We start from the raw sequence: 18,765 nt of genomic DNA, 5'->3' as shown, positions 1-18,765 counted from the left end.
GAGCACTGCAGTTGTTAACTGCACTTTTTTATTTGTAGTTTTTGCAGTGCTTCCTACTACAAAAACTACAAATAAAATCCTTGCAGTTAGCAGCAAATCAAAATAAATAAACACATTTTAAAAATATCCACTACTGTTCTGTGTGTTTACTTCAATGAACAATTGTATGTTTTTGTGGTAGAAGATTATAGATTGTCCAAATATGTGAGAGTTTTAAAAGTAGCACTGCATGAGATTTACTGTAGCACAGATCGTTGAGCAGATCGTGTGTTGATCTGAGTCCTGTGATTTCCAGTAGTGATTTATTCCCATAACAAAATCAAATTGTCCTCTGCTGCCGTGTTGTTGCACAATGAAAATGATGGAGGTTTCAGAAACAGTCCGGCCCTGGTTACTGTCTCAGATATGACACTAGTCTTATCCTGTCTGCTTCTGTGTGTATATATGTAATATGCATATCCACATAATTATGGATTATTATAATTATGACATTTAATAAACACACACCGTGTTTTAAAGAACATACATTAAGAAACTGATTGTATTAAATTTTTATTTCAAATATATTTCATTATATTTTTTGTCATCATTTTATTATAGATTAAGTGCAAGAGTTGTTAAGTGTGGATAAATAAATAATAGTTTATTGCAATAGTAAATTGCACCTTGGAGTCCTGAGGTACTGTGCAGGGCAACTAGGAAGTGTGTTCCGGACTCACTGTTAGGATCCACTGATTTAGTCACTGATCAACCTTCAGTCACGTAGAAGGTCAGAGCTTCATATTTATGGGATTAATGTGCAGTTTCATTGAATCTGTATTTATCTGTAAACAGGGTTCACACGGGTGCTTGAAATATGTGATGTTTGGTGCAGTTTTCCTGTTTTGTGGGAAAGAAAGGCTTTTTAAGTCAACCTAAGATGATTCGTTTTCATTTTCACATGGTCTTAGTGAGGTGATGCAAAGTGAAACATGCTTTCTGTGGTTTTTTTTGGCCATGTGCTGGGAAAGCTTGAACATGGACCTTGAAAGTGCTTAAAAAGTGCTTGAATTGGAGCCAGAAAAAGGCGTATGAACCCTTGATTGGGAGGTATATAATATTAAAATTTAAATATTATATAATATTAAAAACATTTTTTAAACATTCTTTTAATCAAATGTGTTTAAAATAATGTTTGTCTTTGAATCCAAATATAAACAATTGAAGGACAGCTCAACACTTTTGCACATTACTGTGTCCTGTTGAAGGAAATACTGACAGGTGTTTGCTTCATACATGGATTACAGAAGGAAAGAAAAGAGAAGAGACTTTTTAAAAATCTGTTTCAGGTTAGAGGGTAACCGCTGTGCTGTCTGGGCTCAAATTGTGCTCATCAATATTTTGTAGATCAGACAGCGTAGTTGTGAACTGAGTTTTGTAACTTTGTGTTTAGCATTAAGTGTTGTGGTGCTGATGAAAGTCCTGCTGGCAGAAATGACCTTCAGTCAGAAAGGTTGATGATCAGGATGAAAGATCACAAACACGTGATTGCAGCTCCTGCTGCAGAGGGTGGAACAACCAGTTATTAGGTTTAGGGGGCAGTTACTTTTGCAGATAGGGCAGGTTTGGAGAGTGTTTTTCCCTTTATAAATGAAACCATAATTTAAACAATACTTTTTGTAATATCTTTATTATCTTTGTCTAAAATGCAAACAAGTTTTATAATCTAAAACATGTATCAAACAGACAAATATGCAACAATATCACACACAGACCTGTTTCAGGTGTAAATGCAGATAGATGATGTCAGCCCTGCAGTGTGATGTCAGCCCTGCAGTGTGTTCATACACTCGCTGAAAATGTTTGTAGCAGAGGAGGACGGGGTAATACCTGGTGCTGCAGGTTACCCCAAACCAAGCTGATCCCTCCTCCCATGATTCACAGCTGGAAAGGGATCTTCTGGATCTTCCCGCCCACCTCATCTCGCTGAGCCCTCTGAGCCTGCATCTGCTTTTAATGAGTGGCGTGTGCGAGCCTACCCGCCCGCACGGAGGTGAGAACGGTGACACACACACACACACACACACACACACACACACACACACACACACACACACACACACACACACACACACACAGGAAGTATTTTAGTGTTTTTGTTATTGCTTTTTCTTGCATATATTTCAGGATCACTGGCTCAGTGGCTTGAAATAAACTTTATTTTGGAGTTACATATTTTGATTTTCGGCAGTTTTCTGTATGTTTGTTTGTATATGTGTCTTTTTGGCTGCTGTTACAACCAAATTTCCCCTTGTGGGACAATTAAAGGATTATTCTATTCTATTCTTATATTCTTATATTTAGGAAACAACTGTTTCTAGTCATTCAAATTTATTTAATATGCTAAATTAAGTTTTGGGCATGTGTGGCATCATAGATGAATACATGAAAATTGCAGCCCCCCATTTTATTTATATGCTTCATGTCACTTCCTTTTGGGAAAAACTACTGTTAGTGTCTATTTTGCTGTAATATAAGTTCCGCCAGCAGAGGGCGCTCGGTGTCTTACACATCAGTAGCCGACACCTCGCTAGAAGAGTAGTGCAGAGCTGGCGCACCAGGTAGTTCCTGATACCTCCTGTTTCTCTGTTTTTACAGGTAAGCTGGGTTCCAAATAATACATATGCGATAGACAACAGTAGCAATCGATCATAAACGTAAAAGCTAGTGAGCCAATTCACGAGCTTGAGGGTTGATAACGGTGAATCGCCACCAGGTGTTGCAAAATTCACCTTTGTTAGAGGGAAGTCACCTTTGTTAAATAGCAAAGTATTTAAAAATGAATTTCATTTCATTATGTATGATCTGAGCATGCGCAGAATGATCCACAGCACTCTTTGATCCTTTTTTAAATTATTATTAAACTTTATTGAGAAACAGTATACAGAACGTGTATACAACCAGGGCAAAATTAATATATGCCAGGGGGTGTAATACAAAGAATTAAATACATTCAAATAATTTATAATTACTACAAATGGTAATAGTTTTCATAGCATTTTGTTAAGTAATCCACAAATCAATTATATGTAACATAAAACATCATTATAGTAATATTTAAAATTAGGTTTTTGGTTACTGTATTTGCATTTGTGAAAATAAAATTTAGCTAAGATAAAAAGTTTATTATAAAGTAAACATCTCTTTTTTTTTTTTGCCTTCAAAAGAAACAAAATACAACATTTTCCCATTTCACAGTAAAGTCTTTGTAGAGATGTCCAGCAATGAATCTACTGAAGTCTTTCCAAAATGTTCTAGTGTATGAACAGTAGGGCTGTTGATAGTCGACTAGTCACCGATTATTTTTGTGATTAGTCGACTAATCAGATCATGTATCCATTGGACATAAAACGTACAGCTTATTGCACCAGCATGCATCTGCTCTTATATAAGAGCACTTTATACACTTAAAGCTGCAAGCTAATGATAGTTATAACTATCATTAGTTATATGATAGCTTTGTTTCGGTGAAGTTGTTTCGGTGAAGTTTAATAAACTCCTTGCTATCTAAAATATAACAGGACACCGGAGTAAATTCTCGAGCATCTCACACTTCTGATAATCAGCTGTCTGCTTGATGTTTATTCAGCTGTGTAAAAACTATAACTTTAATCTCAGCCAAACCGATTTACTCAGGAACAAATAAAATACTAAAAAAAGCCAAACAATAACATTTTTAAATTATCTAAGTGACTTATATATCATGTTTAACCTCAGTAGCGAAAGACAGCGGTGGGTTTGAAAACGATTTGCCGGGAGTCTGGTGTTCTCACGGGCTCTAGTGAGCCTTGCTCCCGGCTAGCTATCGAGCTAGTGGGTAACAGAGGTCTCCGAAAACATAGGAGCGCTTTTGAAAATATGTGGTGTCTTGATAAACTGAGGAGATATTTGAGGTTTACACAGTTACATTCTCGCCTTAAAATATGTTAAACGTTTATTTTGTGACCCAGAAAGAATAATAAGAGTCATTTTAAAACTAACTAGCTGCCACCATTGTTGGAAACTGAGCTGGGATGCGCTATAAATTCCCCCCCACACCACAACAGCATCTGGCTGCAGCAAGACCCTTCTCCTATTGGAACAGTACTTGGTCTCTGACTGATGACGTATCACGAGTACACGAGTTTTTTTTTTTTGTTCAACAACAACAAAAAAAAAAAAAAAAAAAAAAAAAGACATTATACCTTAGGGGTTTTCTAGCAGATCTAGTTCAATAATCATATGATTCAGAACCAGAGCTTGTTTTTTGTCCATAAATTTAACAGGTGAGAGGAAGAGGCAGAGTTCTTTGTGAAAAGTAAAAAAGGACGGCTTTGTTTTCAGAAAACAACATTTGTGAATGAAGAATTTCCCCATAATAATTATTACATTTAAAACATTTTCAAGCTTCTTTTCTTTTCTTAGAGAACCAAAAATAATATCATTTTTAGAAAATTCAAGTAAGTTTGGAATCTTTGGAAAGAGCCAGTAGTGCACATCGTTCCACAGGGCTTTACAGAATATACAATAATAAAATAAATGTTCTGTTGATTCAATATCCCCATCACAAAAAGAGCAAGAATTATTATCAATAGCAAAGCGACGTCTGAGAAATTCTTTGGAAGGGTAAATACCAGAAAGGATTTTGTAGTGGACCTCCTTAGCTTTGGGAGGAATGGGAAGTTTTAGGTAATTTTTTCTGATCTCTTTCTTTTGATCACCGGAGAACAGATGCGAGATGGAATTTGGATTGGATCTATAAGGGAAAAAAACATTAGTAAATAATTCCCTAATTTGGGAGTTTTTTTTAGACTGTTAGCTGTAATGTTATGCCCATTTACCAAGAGTTCAGGGAGGTCAGGGGATCTATAGTCAGGGTTTTGAAAAGGATTATATGCTGTACATAGAATGTTTTGAGGGATAGCCTTAGTAATTTTTTAAAAATTCTTTGTTATTTATTTGCAGATTATAATTGGTGGTGAAATCTTCTAATAAAATTTTACCTCTATCATTTAACAAATGCATCACTGACCAGATGCCCTTATCGTACCAAGTACGCACAAGTACGCATATTGAGAAAGGCCCTTTGTTTTGATTCGTGGCCTGCCAATATGGTGCTGCGCTCCCACAATGCATTGCGGCGTTACGTCAACCCCAAAGCCCGTTGCGTGCAGGAGAGTATGCATGCGCATTGCCATGGTGATTTTAAAAATAAAGATAAAATGAAAAGTAATTAATAAAAAGTAAATATTTAAACATTCCCACAAATGTGCAATGAACGTGCAAAAATTCTGTTTAGTAGTTGTTGCTGTTTCTTTCTTTCTTTTGAAAAATAACGACGTCTCTGAGGCGCGAATTGAGAGGAACGGCCGGTGTCACTCTGTGCATGCACAAACTAATGCAACAGGAGAATATCTGTCTGAATGTCTTATTTATCTTCATAACTGCTTAAATTATCAGAGTTAATCGGAGCTCCCGTTTTATGAAGGATTGCGCCACGTTTTTCCCACATACTGAGACGTTTTGTTTTGCAAAAGTCAACACGTGAGCATTAATACTGAAACTCTGGGTTTAAATAAATGTGGAAAATTACAATTTAAAATAAAACAATGCTTTTGTTAATTCACAAAAAAGCAGAAATTTCCATAGTAAGCGGGGCGAAACAGGAACTTTTCTGTCATTTAACGGTTTATCTGTTACTTAATTACTTTGGTGTAGTATGAATGGGTGAGGCCCTTATCAGTATGAAAAGTTGTAAATCTTATAAAAGCACGGTGAAAAGCTTAAAATGAGTGCCCTGCTTGAATATTGTTCAAAGCTAACCTGTGGGCCGGGTTGGAGTCATTGCTGGCCAGATTTTGGTCCCTGGGCCTTGAGTTTGATACCCCTGCCATCCATGGTTAGCAGACAGATTAGCAGATGATTTTACAGCTGATAGTTTTAGCAGTGACTAGAGTTAAAAACACTGTTTTTAGCAGGTGGGAATTGTGTTCAAATACAAAATTAATTTTATAAGTGCAAAGATTGTGTGTGTGTTTATCTATAAAATATTTATAATTATTCTGGATATTTATAAATGAACTCATCTATTTTGTTGAGATCTGGGGTAGGTCAAGGAAATCTTAATTTTTTTTTTCAGATCTCGCAAGAAGCTTCCTCCTTTTGGATTCAACACAAGTAAAGTTTTGTAACATCGACACCTTTTAAACCGTTTCATCACGCCTTCCTTCCCTCAGAGATGAGTGGGATGACTGACCTGACAACAGCTGAGGTTTGGTTTTCTGTCTTGACCCTCAGGAGTCAGCAGTGTCTAAAAATGTGTGACAGAAAAACACACACTTCTCTTTACTGTAAAATAAGAATAGCAGAAGTGAGTTGTAGGCTCGTCAACTGATTCTTGGAAGACTTGTAAATCAGCTGTTTGTGAGATTATTGTACAAAAAAAAAAAAGAAGTGTTTTTTAACTTTGTTTTTTTCCAGTCTGGGTCCTCTTACTCCAACAGTCTGAAGATAGGCACCGGGTAACTGGCGAGTCTAAATTGGCTGTAGGTGAGATTGTAAGTATGAATGGTTGTCCGTCTCTCTGTGTTATCATGTGATAGGCTGGCAACCAGGATGTACCCCTCTCTCACCTTAAGGTAGCTGAGTTGGCCTCAAGAACCCCCAGATTGGATAAGAATAACATGGATAGTCAATAAACAAAAACTATTCACTAGTGATTAAAAATTATATTTAAATAAAGTTTATTGGCATCTTTTACCTTTTTACAAACAGAAAACATCAACGATCAGCAGCCTAAACCAGTGGAGGTGGCTGAACTGCTTGAAGTCATAAAAATAATAATGCTATACTGATCAGTCTCCTATGGCTCAGAAAACTGTCTTGCCTTCCTAACCTACATTTACCTTGTTCCAGTCTCAACACTGCAGACACGCTGCTATATATTTTAAGCAAGACATTTTGCTGCAGTGCTACAGCAAAAAACTGAATTAAAATACTACATCCAAAAATACTTGCGAATGAAAAATAGGTGGAGCATCTCAGTGTATCACAGACAAAGTGGAAAATGCTGTTGAAATGCACAGCTTCATCAACAAATCCTCTCCACAGAGCTCAGTACTAGAACATCCCGGTCCACTCATCAGGGTTTCCACCAGAACGAATACCTCCAGGACTGAACACGTTCTTCTTCCCTGGTTTGCTGCTAAAGCAGCTCCAGTTTGTTTCCAATTAAAGTGACCTGAAAATAAGACTGAGACAAGTTGAACATCACTGTTAAGTCAGTTTAAAACAACACAAGTAGCCAGTGTAGTGTCACTAAAACTGGCATAATATTTTAAGACGTCTCACTGCTGGATTTGAAGTCGTTCAACTGATTTCTGATGCTTGTTAAAAGAACACCTCAATAATCTAACCAAGAGAAAATATAAACCTGAATAATTGCTATAGTAATAGTAATTACCTAATCCCAGTGATATATTCCACAAATGCCCCATATGCTTCACACAGTTCCAAACAACAGTAAAATACAGAGTTATCTGAGGTACTGGAAGTTTTTTATGTTCCCAATCCTGGTCTTTGTCTCCTTAATGATCTCCTTGAAACAAATACAATGCAAAATGTTGTTGGCTGGATTCACATCCGCAAAGAAGACTATTACAAAGCAATGGTTCAGTCCTGACATTTGTATGGAATCATTCTGGAGACGATGTCTTATCCGTGTTATTGGTTTTGAACATACCACAGAAAATTAATGTATGTATTTGTCTGTACCCCCCCCCCCCCCCCCCCCCAAAAACCCCGTTTTAAATCAATAAAATGTTGATCACAAAAAAAAAAAACCTGTAAAATACAGAATATTATATTACCGTGTGGTGCACAACTCCACATAAAACTCACCGAGTAAACTTCTATCTAACCACAAAGGCACTCTCTCGGATCTTGGAAAGTGGAAACTGTGAAAAAATGGATTAAACAGAAAGTCATTTTACTTTACCTGTAAGGTTTATTAAAGATTTATTAGAACTCAAATTTTTAAAACCAACACTTACATCCAGTTCTCTGGGGAATTGAACAGGCTCTAGTCCCTTACAGCAGAGCACTGAGAAAGGCCTCTCCTTGGTCTCTGAAAGCTCTTTGAAGCACAGACTGAACACTTTGGCAGGCAGGTAAACATCCCAGTCAGCTGCATGCTCCTCTATTAGATCGTTCACCATCCTGTTTGATTAGGAACATTACAGCACTGAGATGTTACTATGACGACAGAACATCCAGGTATTATGCGCCGATTGTTTGTAATAACAGTTTGGTCCATAGGTGCCAGATATTTCATATTTTTGGTCTTATTTATTCCCGTTTATCTCATTGAGAAAAAAAACATAAATACTATTATAAAAGACAACTACATCATCAGCAGGAAATTGTTGTTCAAATATTCCTTTAGCTCCCAACAAAACAAGTACTGAGAATCCACAGAGAGTTCAAAATTGTCCAGACTCTTTCAGCTCCAATAAAATGAGCGCGACCACTGTTTCAATAAAGTTTCATGTCCAGACATCCAAAAGTAAAGAAGAGCTCATTTCCATCTGAAGTTGACAAAATTCTCACTTTAGTATGTTTTTTGACAAAAAGAAAAAAGTAGAGTTCGGCTATAACTTTCGATGTTAAGGTAGATGGAAAAAATAACAGCAGCTTTGGGATACTTGACATATGCTTTACTACCAGGTGGCTAGTTATGGTCGAGCTGATAGAAACACATCAGCACAGATCTGGATAAAACTATTCTCAATAAAAGTTCATGTTGAGGGTCTCCCACTATCATCTGGTAGGAAGAAGATGATGAAAACGGACTATATCTCAGAGATGATCCATCAACAACACAATGCATTAAAACATGTTCCTGTGTGGTTTGAATGACTCACTATGAATAATCCTGTTACATCACCACTTAACAAACAGATACTGATGTTTGCCTGATTTATTGGTGCATGCACAGTTATAACTGCCCTAAAGGCACGAAGGCATCTAAAACCATTCACTGCAAAACCAATATGGTAACAGGAAACTTCAGAGACTTTAACATTCGTGATATTATTAATAACCTAAGTGTTTTTATCCTGTGTTAAAAGCTACAGGTTTTCACCTGCAACAACAAGAGAATGCACTTTGTAGGTCATCCAAATGACAAAGTGTATTTTGGTAAAATTAATAAAATCTGGAAAAGGACCAAAGGAAACAAAACTACAGGTATAAAGGTATAACAAGACTATAAAATGTCACAAAAAACAAATATTAACACACCCTGGCTTTTTACAGACCTGTCTATCAGCTGTGGTGTGATCATATCTGCGATGCCCGTCTGCTGATGATAGACCACAAGAGCAACAGCAACCTTCAGCTGATCTTTCAGTTCTCGGTTGATCTGTCATCGGGAAGACAGTCACACAGTATACAGTTGTGTGAAACTGGACAACGAGGACACACTATAACATTAGTTTATAACAAAAAAAGTATCATGCATTATATTATGAGCTGGAAGACACAAAGGGCCTTTTCAGCTGGTGGTAATTCATTTCCAGTATAACATGTTATACTGGACAATTCAGAGTATATGTTTAATTTAACAAAAACAAAACCAATATTATTTCATTAGCATTTAATTATCATAACATCTCACAGAATAGATAAAGTTTCATTCTCAGCACCATATTTTTTATACTGGAACTCTAAAAACAACCTGTAGTTTCAAATTGTTAACAGTTCAGATAATGTTTTTCATCTTGCCTTGGGCCTCAGTGCAGCCCTTAAGTTCATCCACGGTCTAAAACAAGCCAGTTTACCTTCCTTCTGCTCCCTTTAAGCCAACAGTCTCCTGACTGGCAGCCACTTGTAAACAGGAGCTTTTTACCGGAGGAAGGTGGAATTTCTGAGCCATCTGGTCTCACTGACATCATACAAAGCAAGACTAGACAATTGTTCTCAGGCTGCACATGCTTGATTTCACAGATTTTTATGTCAGATGCAGTTCGTGATGCAAACAGCCCAAGGCTTCAATCTGACTATTAGAGACTTGAAAAAAGGGGGCAAAGTTTGGAGACATCGCAGGACTCCGTGATAAGTTGTGAAAATACGTTGTGGAACTCGATTCTAGCCATCAGTTGTACGTGTGTTTTGCAGAGAAAACTCATGGTTTTCAAACACAACTGTATTCATGCAAGTACCACAAGACAAAACTGTTACCCATTTGGTACGAACAAACCACAACAATATGTGTGTGAAAGAAAATAAGGAGTATATTAGCTTCTCTTTATGCATTATATGATTGCCGAGTTGGTCTTGTGAAGGTTAAATATGCTCTTCTAAATTAAAAGCATGTCACTATAATAACTACACATGGGTTTAACTGCCTTGGGTTTGGTTTTCAGGCACTAATTCCAAGTCAGATTTATAAGGCACTTTAAAAAATGCAAGTTTCTAAACTTCAACTACATTTTTGATGTTGATATGAAATCAGGTTTTGCAAAACAGTCCAGGCAGATTAATCAAGGGTGCGCGCTCACTTTGTGGACTATGTCAAGAGGCAGTCTGGAGAGGATTCTCAGTGGATATCCAAAGTGCGCAATGATGTCCACGACGTTCTTTGCCACAGCTGAAGGGAGGCACGCTGTCATCGGCACAGCTTCCACCCATTTGGAGTAGAAGTCGGTCACCGTCAAAATGTATTTGTGTCCGTTTACTGTTTGAGGCAGCGGTCCTCGGACATCCAGAGCAAGCCACTCCCATGGCTCCTTCACCTGCAGTCAGGACAATGCATCAGGCAGAGGGACACAACCACCCTAAACCCTGGTTTGGATTTGGAGTAACACCTGCAGGTAATCGTACAACAGACGTACCTCTATAATGTTTTCATTGTCTTTATCCTCAGGCTGTAAAAATGACAAAAGAGGAGGTGAATTAAGTGCTTCTCGATATAAAAGACAAACGTTTACAGATTAAAGGGTGTAAGAATTCTGCAGCAGAGACAGGAAACTGTGACACAATTGTGCCCAACACTCGGTGTCCTGATACCCGTGTGGAGCCCTTGGTTAAAGCTAGTCTGGTGAATTCTGTTAAAAATGTCCCAGTAGTGGGTGAACTGGAAATATATGAGAATAAAAGTTTATTTTTTGTTTATGATCCAATCAAGTGATCAGGGTTGTGGTTTTAGTGTTCATCCGTTCATCCAGTTTCAGAGATTTATTAGTAGACTGAAAATATTCTACTTACACTGAAATTATTATCTGGAGCCCAGTGGATACTCTGTCGATGCAGGTGGAAACACACACATAGATTAACTCGCACTAATGAAGATAAACAACAAGATAAAACATATCGGATATGCCGTAAATGCCATAAGATTAGCTAAACATAAACTCTTAAGTTATCCCAGTGATCAGTATGTATAAAATACAATTCCATCTACCTGTGGTACACAGTAATCTCCATGAAAAAAGTGTGGAAATGAATCGATCTTCATCAGCGCTTCATCAATTATAATCCTCCATTTCTCTGACGTTTTGGGATCTCTAATCATTAAAACAGAAAAAAGTTAAAACATTAAGGAAACAATAATATATATCTGTACAGAAATTATTAACAAAATAAATAAAAGAACAGGAAATTTTTTTGATTTATGAAGGAGAAGCACCAAAGAAACCTCTCTGGTGTTTGATTTGATTTTATCTTTATCTTTTTCCAAGAGAAAACCTGTGATCGACCAGAAAGTCATCTTTGCCAACACAACAAGTCCCAAGGAAACCTTTGGTTAGGTCTGAAAACTGGTTTAGTGACCTAACCAGTGGGCAGATCTCCAATGGACCAATACAGCAAACCACCATGACTGTAAATTTGTTTTTAAATGCGTGTACAGCAGGAAAATGTCATCTTAAATGCTTTTATCAGCTTTTAAAAGAAAAAAACTTAGGTTTGACATTGTGTTATACCTGTAAGCACACAATCTTCACTGTAAACCTGCAAACTGTACCATCCAAAACAACCTTTTTGCAAGGTTACTGTGGTTTTTAGGCTTGTGCATTAAATATATATCAATTTAAAATCTGAGGCGTTTGTATAATGCTAACTGCTTCTATAAAGACATTTATGAGCCACAATCTTTCAGCAGGTAGCAGCTGACGAACCAGATTGTTTTTTATACCTCTGAGAGAAACTGAGTAGTCAGAAGTAACATGTTTAGTCCTTTTGTCCTTTTTAATCTTTTGCTTTTCTTCTAAAACTTCTAACAAATCTTAAATGTCCCTCACTGAGCACAAAACAAATCTTTCACGGTCACTATACATATACAGTGGAATATAATTGAATCAATCTGTGACACCTAGAAACTATTTCTCATAAGCTCATTATGGAGCATGTGTGAATGTTAAAAGCTCAGCAAATATATAACAAAAAAGTTGCAGATTCAGTGAATTAAGGAGCGATGAGAACAGGAGGAGGAAGTTGGTTTTAGAGAATAATATGGAAGGAAAACTTTAAAGCTGCTAATATTATTTACCACAATCTAAATTTTGATCTCTAAGCTCATCCAGCCTTGTTTCCTTTATTGAACAAACACTGCAAAAATTAAACCTTTCTTCATTTTAAAATGTTATTAATAACATATAAAGCCCTACATGGCTTGGCTCCTACCTATACAGCAGATCTGCTGAGACTGAAGAGGGTCATCTGGGTCTGAAAAGGTCTTTTAACTATTTTACGCTTTTACTTTAAAACCAGAGGTAATAATGCTTTTGAAGTTGCCACTGCTAAACCTTCCTCAGCTTATCAGGTTGGTTGAATTTATGGTTGGTTTTCAGTGACGCTTCATAACTCAGCTTTTCCTTAATTGTTTGACTGTTGTTTTTGGCCCTTGGTTCTTTGAATGTGTGTATGCAGGAACGAATGTAAGACTAACTGCATGTTTGATTATGTACACTTATCCTTAATGTGTGGTTTTATTCAAACGGTTAAGCACTTTGTAAATATGCGCTTTACAAATAAACGTATTATTAATAATTAACAAGCAAATATGCCTAAGAAGCTAATGGCAGTCTTCAAACTGTCAACACTGACTTATTAGAGGTATAATTAATGATTAAAGAAACTGGCTCCATAGTGTAGCTGTTCACACATTTGCCTAAAAAGTGAAAGATACCAAGGAAGAGACACAAATCCCTCATGAAGGGCATCCGTACTGTGCATACTGAAGCATTACTGCTTATTATTGATTTAAGAAAAGAGGACCAGGACAGTAGAACGTCTCCTTGTGTGTAGTTACATACCCAGATGTCTCTTGTTCTGTCTGGCTGGGTTCTTTGGCCCGGACGCTGTCGTCTGTTGCAGGGAGAGCTGATGTTGCAGATGCAGCCAAATCCTTCTCTGAGCTTTTAGCACCAGGTTGCTGCTTTCACAATAAAAGAAACAACACGTAATGCATTTAGAAAAATGAATAACATTAAACGTTAAACAATAAAAAGTTAACCGTCTGGGTCAGCTCACCTTGTGTCGTTTACGTCTCGGGTTAATGGCAGCCTGCATCAAGGAGACAGTAACAACACCTTTATTTTTAAAAAGCCAGAGGAGTTTCATTATGCAGCTTAAAATATTTCACAAATGTTTTATTTCTAAATGATGCCAACAATTATCTATGATACACACAAACCTTCTTTTTCTGTGTGTTGTCAGTCGGTGTAAATATGGTGGGAACCGCATCTTCCCGAAGTGTCACACTTTTGCCCGTTTTGTCAATGTACTGCTCCTCAAAGTGATTGATGCACAGAACAGAAAAGCGAGTCGGCGTCCAGTCCTTCCACTTCATGTTCAGTACCCATTTTTTAAGTTTTCGGGGGTTGTACAGGGGAAACCTGCATGCACACACAGAAAACATTTTTTCCCCTGTGTGAAAAGTAACTCACTAAAAATCGTGTAGAGTTCAGTAAATTATACCTGTTGACTAACTCTGTTAAAACTGATTATGATATGCTATATGTAATATAACACTCAGTATTTCCAGCGTGATATACTGAATGTAAGCTAGATAATTCAACTTAAACAACAGAAAAACATAATAATAAGAGCATAATTTACTGTTAAAGGTCTTAATCTGGAGTATTTTTGTCTCATAGATGTAATTTAGAGGATCTTAAGTGGTCTTTTTTTCTTCTTCTTTTTTCCGTTGCTGCCTTTAGGGGTCGCCACAGCAGTTCATCTGCCTCAATCTCAACCTATGCTTAGCATCCTCCTCTGTCACAGCAACCCTCTGTATGTTCTCCTTTACCAAATCCACAGCTCCATGTTAAGCATCGTTTGTCCAATATATCCACTGTCCCTCCTCTGCATATGTCCAAACCATCTAAAAATGCAGCTCTCTAACTTTGTCTCCCAACACTCAACCTGAGCTGTCCCTCTGACATACTCATTTCTAATCCTGTCCATCCTGGTCATTCACAATAACAATCTTAACATCTCAAACTGCGCCTCCTGTCTTTTTGTTAGTGCCACCATTTTCAAACCATAAATGATAACAGGTCTCACTAGCATCTTGTAAACCTTCCCCTTTACCCTTCCTGCTATCCTGTCAAAACAAAATCACCCACACTCGTCTCCACCCACTCCACTCTGCCTGCACTCTCTTCTTCACCTCTCTTATGCACTGTCTATTGTTTTGAATGGTATGTAAACTCATCTATCTTCACTACCTCTACTTCTTGCAGTGTCACACCTGTATCCCTCTCATTTCTCTTCTCTCCGATGTCCACAGTTCACACCTGTTCCTTACTGTCAGTATAGGTCACAATGTTCCCTGCATCACAGTCCATGAATACTATGGACTATTATGTTTGTTGGTGAAATAAGCACCTCAGGGCTGATCCCTGATACAATCCCACCAGCACCTTAAACCCTTAAGTCACTCCTACAGCTCACAAGTGGTTCTCAAATGATTTGACTGTTGGTTTAGTTTAACCAAAAAGCAGCGCTATTATCGAAAACTTTACATCTGGATCGCTCGAGGTGTCGCAGTTGTAGGCACACGTATATCTCCCCATTTATGGTCAAATTTCGGTCAAGTTGGGACCACAAAAACCGATTTTGTTGTTGCTAACGCTAAAGTTGTATGAGAAACGTCTCCAGCTAACAACAATTTGGACACTTCAACATCCGGAAGGACATTTCAAAATAAAGGTCGCATTTATGCTTCCTTCCTTCCCAAGATGAGAAGAAAATGATTTATAGAATTCAGCCACCAGCCCATCTGTGCCTGGAGATTTGTTGTTTTTAAGAAATTCAATAGATGTCAATATCTCTTTTTCAGTAATTGGACTGTCACAAAAAAGCCTATCAGCACTTTTAATCATTTCAACATTATTTTCAGAGTCAATAAATTGGGTAGCGACCTTTGCGTTATAATTGGATTCATACAACTTTGAGTAGAAATTACAACAAAATTGAGAGATAATTTTTGCATCATCACTGACCGTACCATTTATATTCAATTTATGAATAGTATTGGCTTTAGATCTACTTTTTTCTATGCGGAAAAAATAAGCAAAATTCTGCTCTCCCTCCTCTATCCATCTTTTTCTTGAACGAACAAAAGCTCCTTCAGCTTTCTGGCGGTAAAGCTCATCCAGTTTAGATTGAAAGGACCTAAGATGTAATCTATCCTCCTCCAAGACCTCGTCTGGTGGGAGTTGATATATTGCGGAAATTTGAACAATTAGATTTTCTTCTTCTGCTGCCCTTGACTTAGCTATTTTTGCCCCATACTGTCTTAACATTTTACTCGTCTCAAATTTCCCAGTTTATGCCATAGGAATTCTCAATATTAGCCTTGTGTATAAAATGTTTTAACAGTCGTGTGATTTCAGATTTCACAATTGTATTGCTCAAAAGCGAACTATTTAATTTCCAATATGAGGATCTATTAATTGCAATAGTTGGAAAGAGTTGCAGGTTAATATATATATATTGCTCTATGGCCCGTAAGTGGAGTTGCAAGGATATTGACCGTGACACTGTCCTTTGATAGACTACTTGATATTAACCAGAAATCAATACGCGATTTCCTTGAACCAGAATGGTTACTGCAGGTAAATGATATATCATCACTCACCATTTCTTGCGGTTGGCTGCACACAGTGGGGAGAAAAACTGCACTGCACAACGACAACTGTGAGCTCAGAGCAGCATCAGACAGCCACAGCTTTAACTCCACCATCCACCAGCTGAGGGCAGCGCGCACAGCGCCGTCACTCTGTGCATGCACAAACTAATGCAACAGGAGAATATCTGTCTGAATGTCTTATTTCATTTTATTTTATTTTATTTATTTTATTTAAGCACCTTGGCATGCAGACTGCTTCTACAAACAAGTGCCAAACCATGCTACTGTTGTTATTATAAACTAGAAGCATAATTCTGACGGGAAGAATTACGTGCCAAAACATGCTACCTTTGTGTGGTATCGCAGGAAATATATATATATATATATATATATATATATATATATATATATATATATATATATATATATATATACACGAGAAATATTGTGTGGTTATATAAATATATGAGTATGCATAATAGTTATTATTCATAGATACATACATCCTAAGTTCCTGTTATTCATCTGAAAGAAACAGAATGAGTGTGTTGTTACAATGGCAATGCCAGGAGAGGCAGTAGTGGTTCTATGTTACATTAATGTTGTAAGGAAGCAGAAGAAGAGTGTGTCCCGTAGGAGGCAGTAGAAAATGTATGCTCATGTTCTGTACATGCCCTGAAAGAAAGGTTCAGTAAACCAGTTGCAACAATACGCCATTGGAAGTCTCAGTTATTTCATTGTTACTTTTTGAAGATGCAACACTTTGTTAATAAGAGCAAGAAGCATAATTCTGATGGGAAAAATTATGTGCCAAAACATGCTACCTTTGTTATTATAAACTAGAAGCTAGGTCTTTTATTGTCACGCTGTGACATTTTGTCGCTTTATTGATCAAAATCAGTCCTTTTCTCGCTTAAATACCGAAAAAAGCTTCTGAGGTCTGAGTTGACACAGTGTTCCTACAGTATTATAGCGTTACATTTGCTAAGCTGGGGAGCAGGGCCGTGCAGAGAGGTTTAAAGGGGCGGGTGCTCAAAGTTAAAAAGGGGCACATTAAACCAGGCTGAATAACAACAACACACATTCATCAAGAATCTAATATGGGAAGGGCAGGGCTGTGTTGATCTGAGACTGTAGACAGTAAAAAGTCCATAGGAGAGATGGTAGCTGATTAAACAAGTGAGATAATAACAAAATGCAAAGATTGGTGACAGCGCTTGGAACCATAAGGCAACAAAAAACTGTGAGAAATAATGTAGGCTGTGCCTGTGAATCACTCTTTGCTTCTCTTCTTCCATCCATCCCATCATTTCATATATCACTCTCCACTTGCTGTCTATCTGAGAACAAGGCACAACTTGCTATTGCAATAAACTATAATCTAATTATCCACACCTAACAACTCTTGCACTTAATCTATAATAAAATGATGACAGAAAAATGTTATAGCTCTGCCTTTAGTAGCCTCACACAGCTCCTACTGTTTCCTCCTCATGTCCTTACCAGGCATGTCTGGACAATGTTATATCATGAGTAATAATTTAAAAAAAAATCCATATACATAAAACAAACACATGCACGAACACACAGTGACATTTTAGACCTTCTTCAGAATACTGTATATACTATGGGCATCACGGTGCTGATCCAGAATCCTTACATTATTATTTATTACTAGAGCTACAATAATAACGCAATGAGGAGGGGGAAGTAATAAATATGAATTAATGTATTTATGATGATTCCATTTGTTTCACTATCCACTCTGTGCAGGGGCAAAGCTTATTACATTTTTAAACTGTGAAGATACAATAATTTTACTGCTGTAAAATCCAAATTTTGTCTTATTTAAAATATAGATCTAATATAATCTGCTTCTTAATGTATGTTCTTTAAAATACAGCGTGTGTTTTTTTAAATATTATAATAATGCATAATTATGTGGACATGCATATTAGATCGTTTTTTAGTGAAATATAATCCCACCAGAAAGGCAGGAAAAGCCCGGAAACTTACTTTAAAACTAAATATGTTCCTTAAAACGGTGACAGAGCTACAGACCCATGACAGCCTTACACAGGTAGCCAGCAGCTATGACCAGCACTACTTGTGCAGTTAATAAAAGGACAGGTAATGTTTGTCGCGCTGTTGCACACACAGCACGCTCGTTTTCAGTTCGTCAGTTGCCACAAGACAACTTACCAACGTGTACGTAATAAGCTAATACTCCTGTGTGCTATACACTACAGTGTACGCTGTACACCTACTTACTGGTTTTGTCGCATCAGTCTGTATGGAAGGAATATAGTAAGTCTGTGTCTCTGAGTTAACTTGTTTCTCCTACAGCTCCGGACCGCTAAAAATGCGCGTGCTCTTTGTGAGCTCGTTCCCGGCTCGTAACCAGCGCGTTCTGCCGTCAAGGGCGATCATTGGTTAAATGTGATCATGTGACTGATGCAAGCCAGATCCTTTTATTTAGCAAAACTGTGATTAATAGTTAAATATTATTGTTGAGGGGCACAGACAGGACTCCGCACGCACACACACATAAAAAAAAAAAATTATTATTATTTTTAAAACGTTGCCTCAACAAAAGGGCACTTTGGGCACCC

At 37.3% G+C, this 18,765-nt stretch overlaps 1 protein-coding gene across 5 annotated transcripts in view; it reads right to left on the bottom strand.

Annotated features, from left to right (window-relative positions):
- Positions 1-6,737: 6,737 nt before the first annotated feature.
- LOC146519612 (uncharacterized) overlaps positions 6,738-18,765 on the bottom strand; it is a 31,005-nt gene continuing 18,977 nt past the window's right edge. The window contains exons 1-12 of one of the 5 annotated variants that reach the window (XM_085156466.1): positions 18,425-18,716; positions 13,712-13,913; positions 13,549-13,581; positions 13,332-13,450; positions 11,480-11,582; positions 11,284-11,316; positions 10,911-10,943; positions 10,578-10,811; positions 9,336-9,439; positions 8,070-8,235; positions 7,918-7,973; positions 6,738-7,258 (exon numbers count right to left, since the gene is read on the bottom strand). In XM_085156466.1, coding sequence (XP_085012592.1) covers positions 7,929-7,973; positions 8,070-8,235; positions 9,336-9,439; positions 10,578-10,811; positions 10,911-10,943; positions 11,284-11,316; positions 11,480-11,582; positions 13,332-13,450; positions 13,549-13,581; positions 13,712-13,913; positions 18,425-18,438 — 1,086 coding nt within the window. In that variant the 5' untranslated portion in view covers positions 18,439-18,716 and the 3' untranslated portion in view covers positions 6,738-7,258; positions 7,918-7,928. Of the gene's footprint in view, positions 7,259-7,845; positions 7,974-8,069; positions 8,236-9,335; positions 9,440-10,577; positions 10,812-10,910; positions 10,944-11,283; positions 11,317-11,479; positions 11,583-13,331; positions 13,451-13,548; positions 13,582-13,711; positions 13,914-14,770; positions 14,963-15,024; positions 16,453-18,424; positions 18,719-18,765 lie in introns of those variants that run through there. The other 4 variants (XM_085156470.1, XM_085156469.1, XM_085156468.1 and 1 more) reach the window with 4 other exon arrangements.

This window comes from Neolamprologus multifasciatus, chromosome 4 (genome assembly GCF_963576455.1).
Source record: "Neolamprologus multifasciatus chromosome 4, fNeoMul1.2, whole genome shotgun sequence".
In the NCBI taxonomy this organism is placed as follows: domain Eukaryota; kingdom Metazoa; phylum Chordata; class Actinopteri; order Cichliformes; family Cichlidae; genus Neolamprologus; species Neolamprologus multifasciatus.
This window is presented reverse-complemented; position numbering and strand designations above follow the sequence as displayed.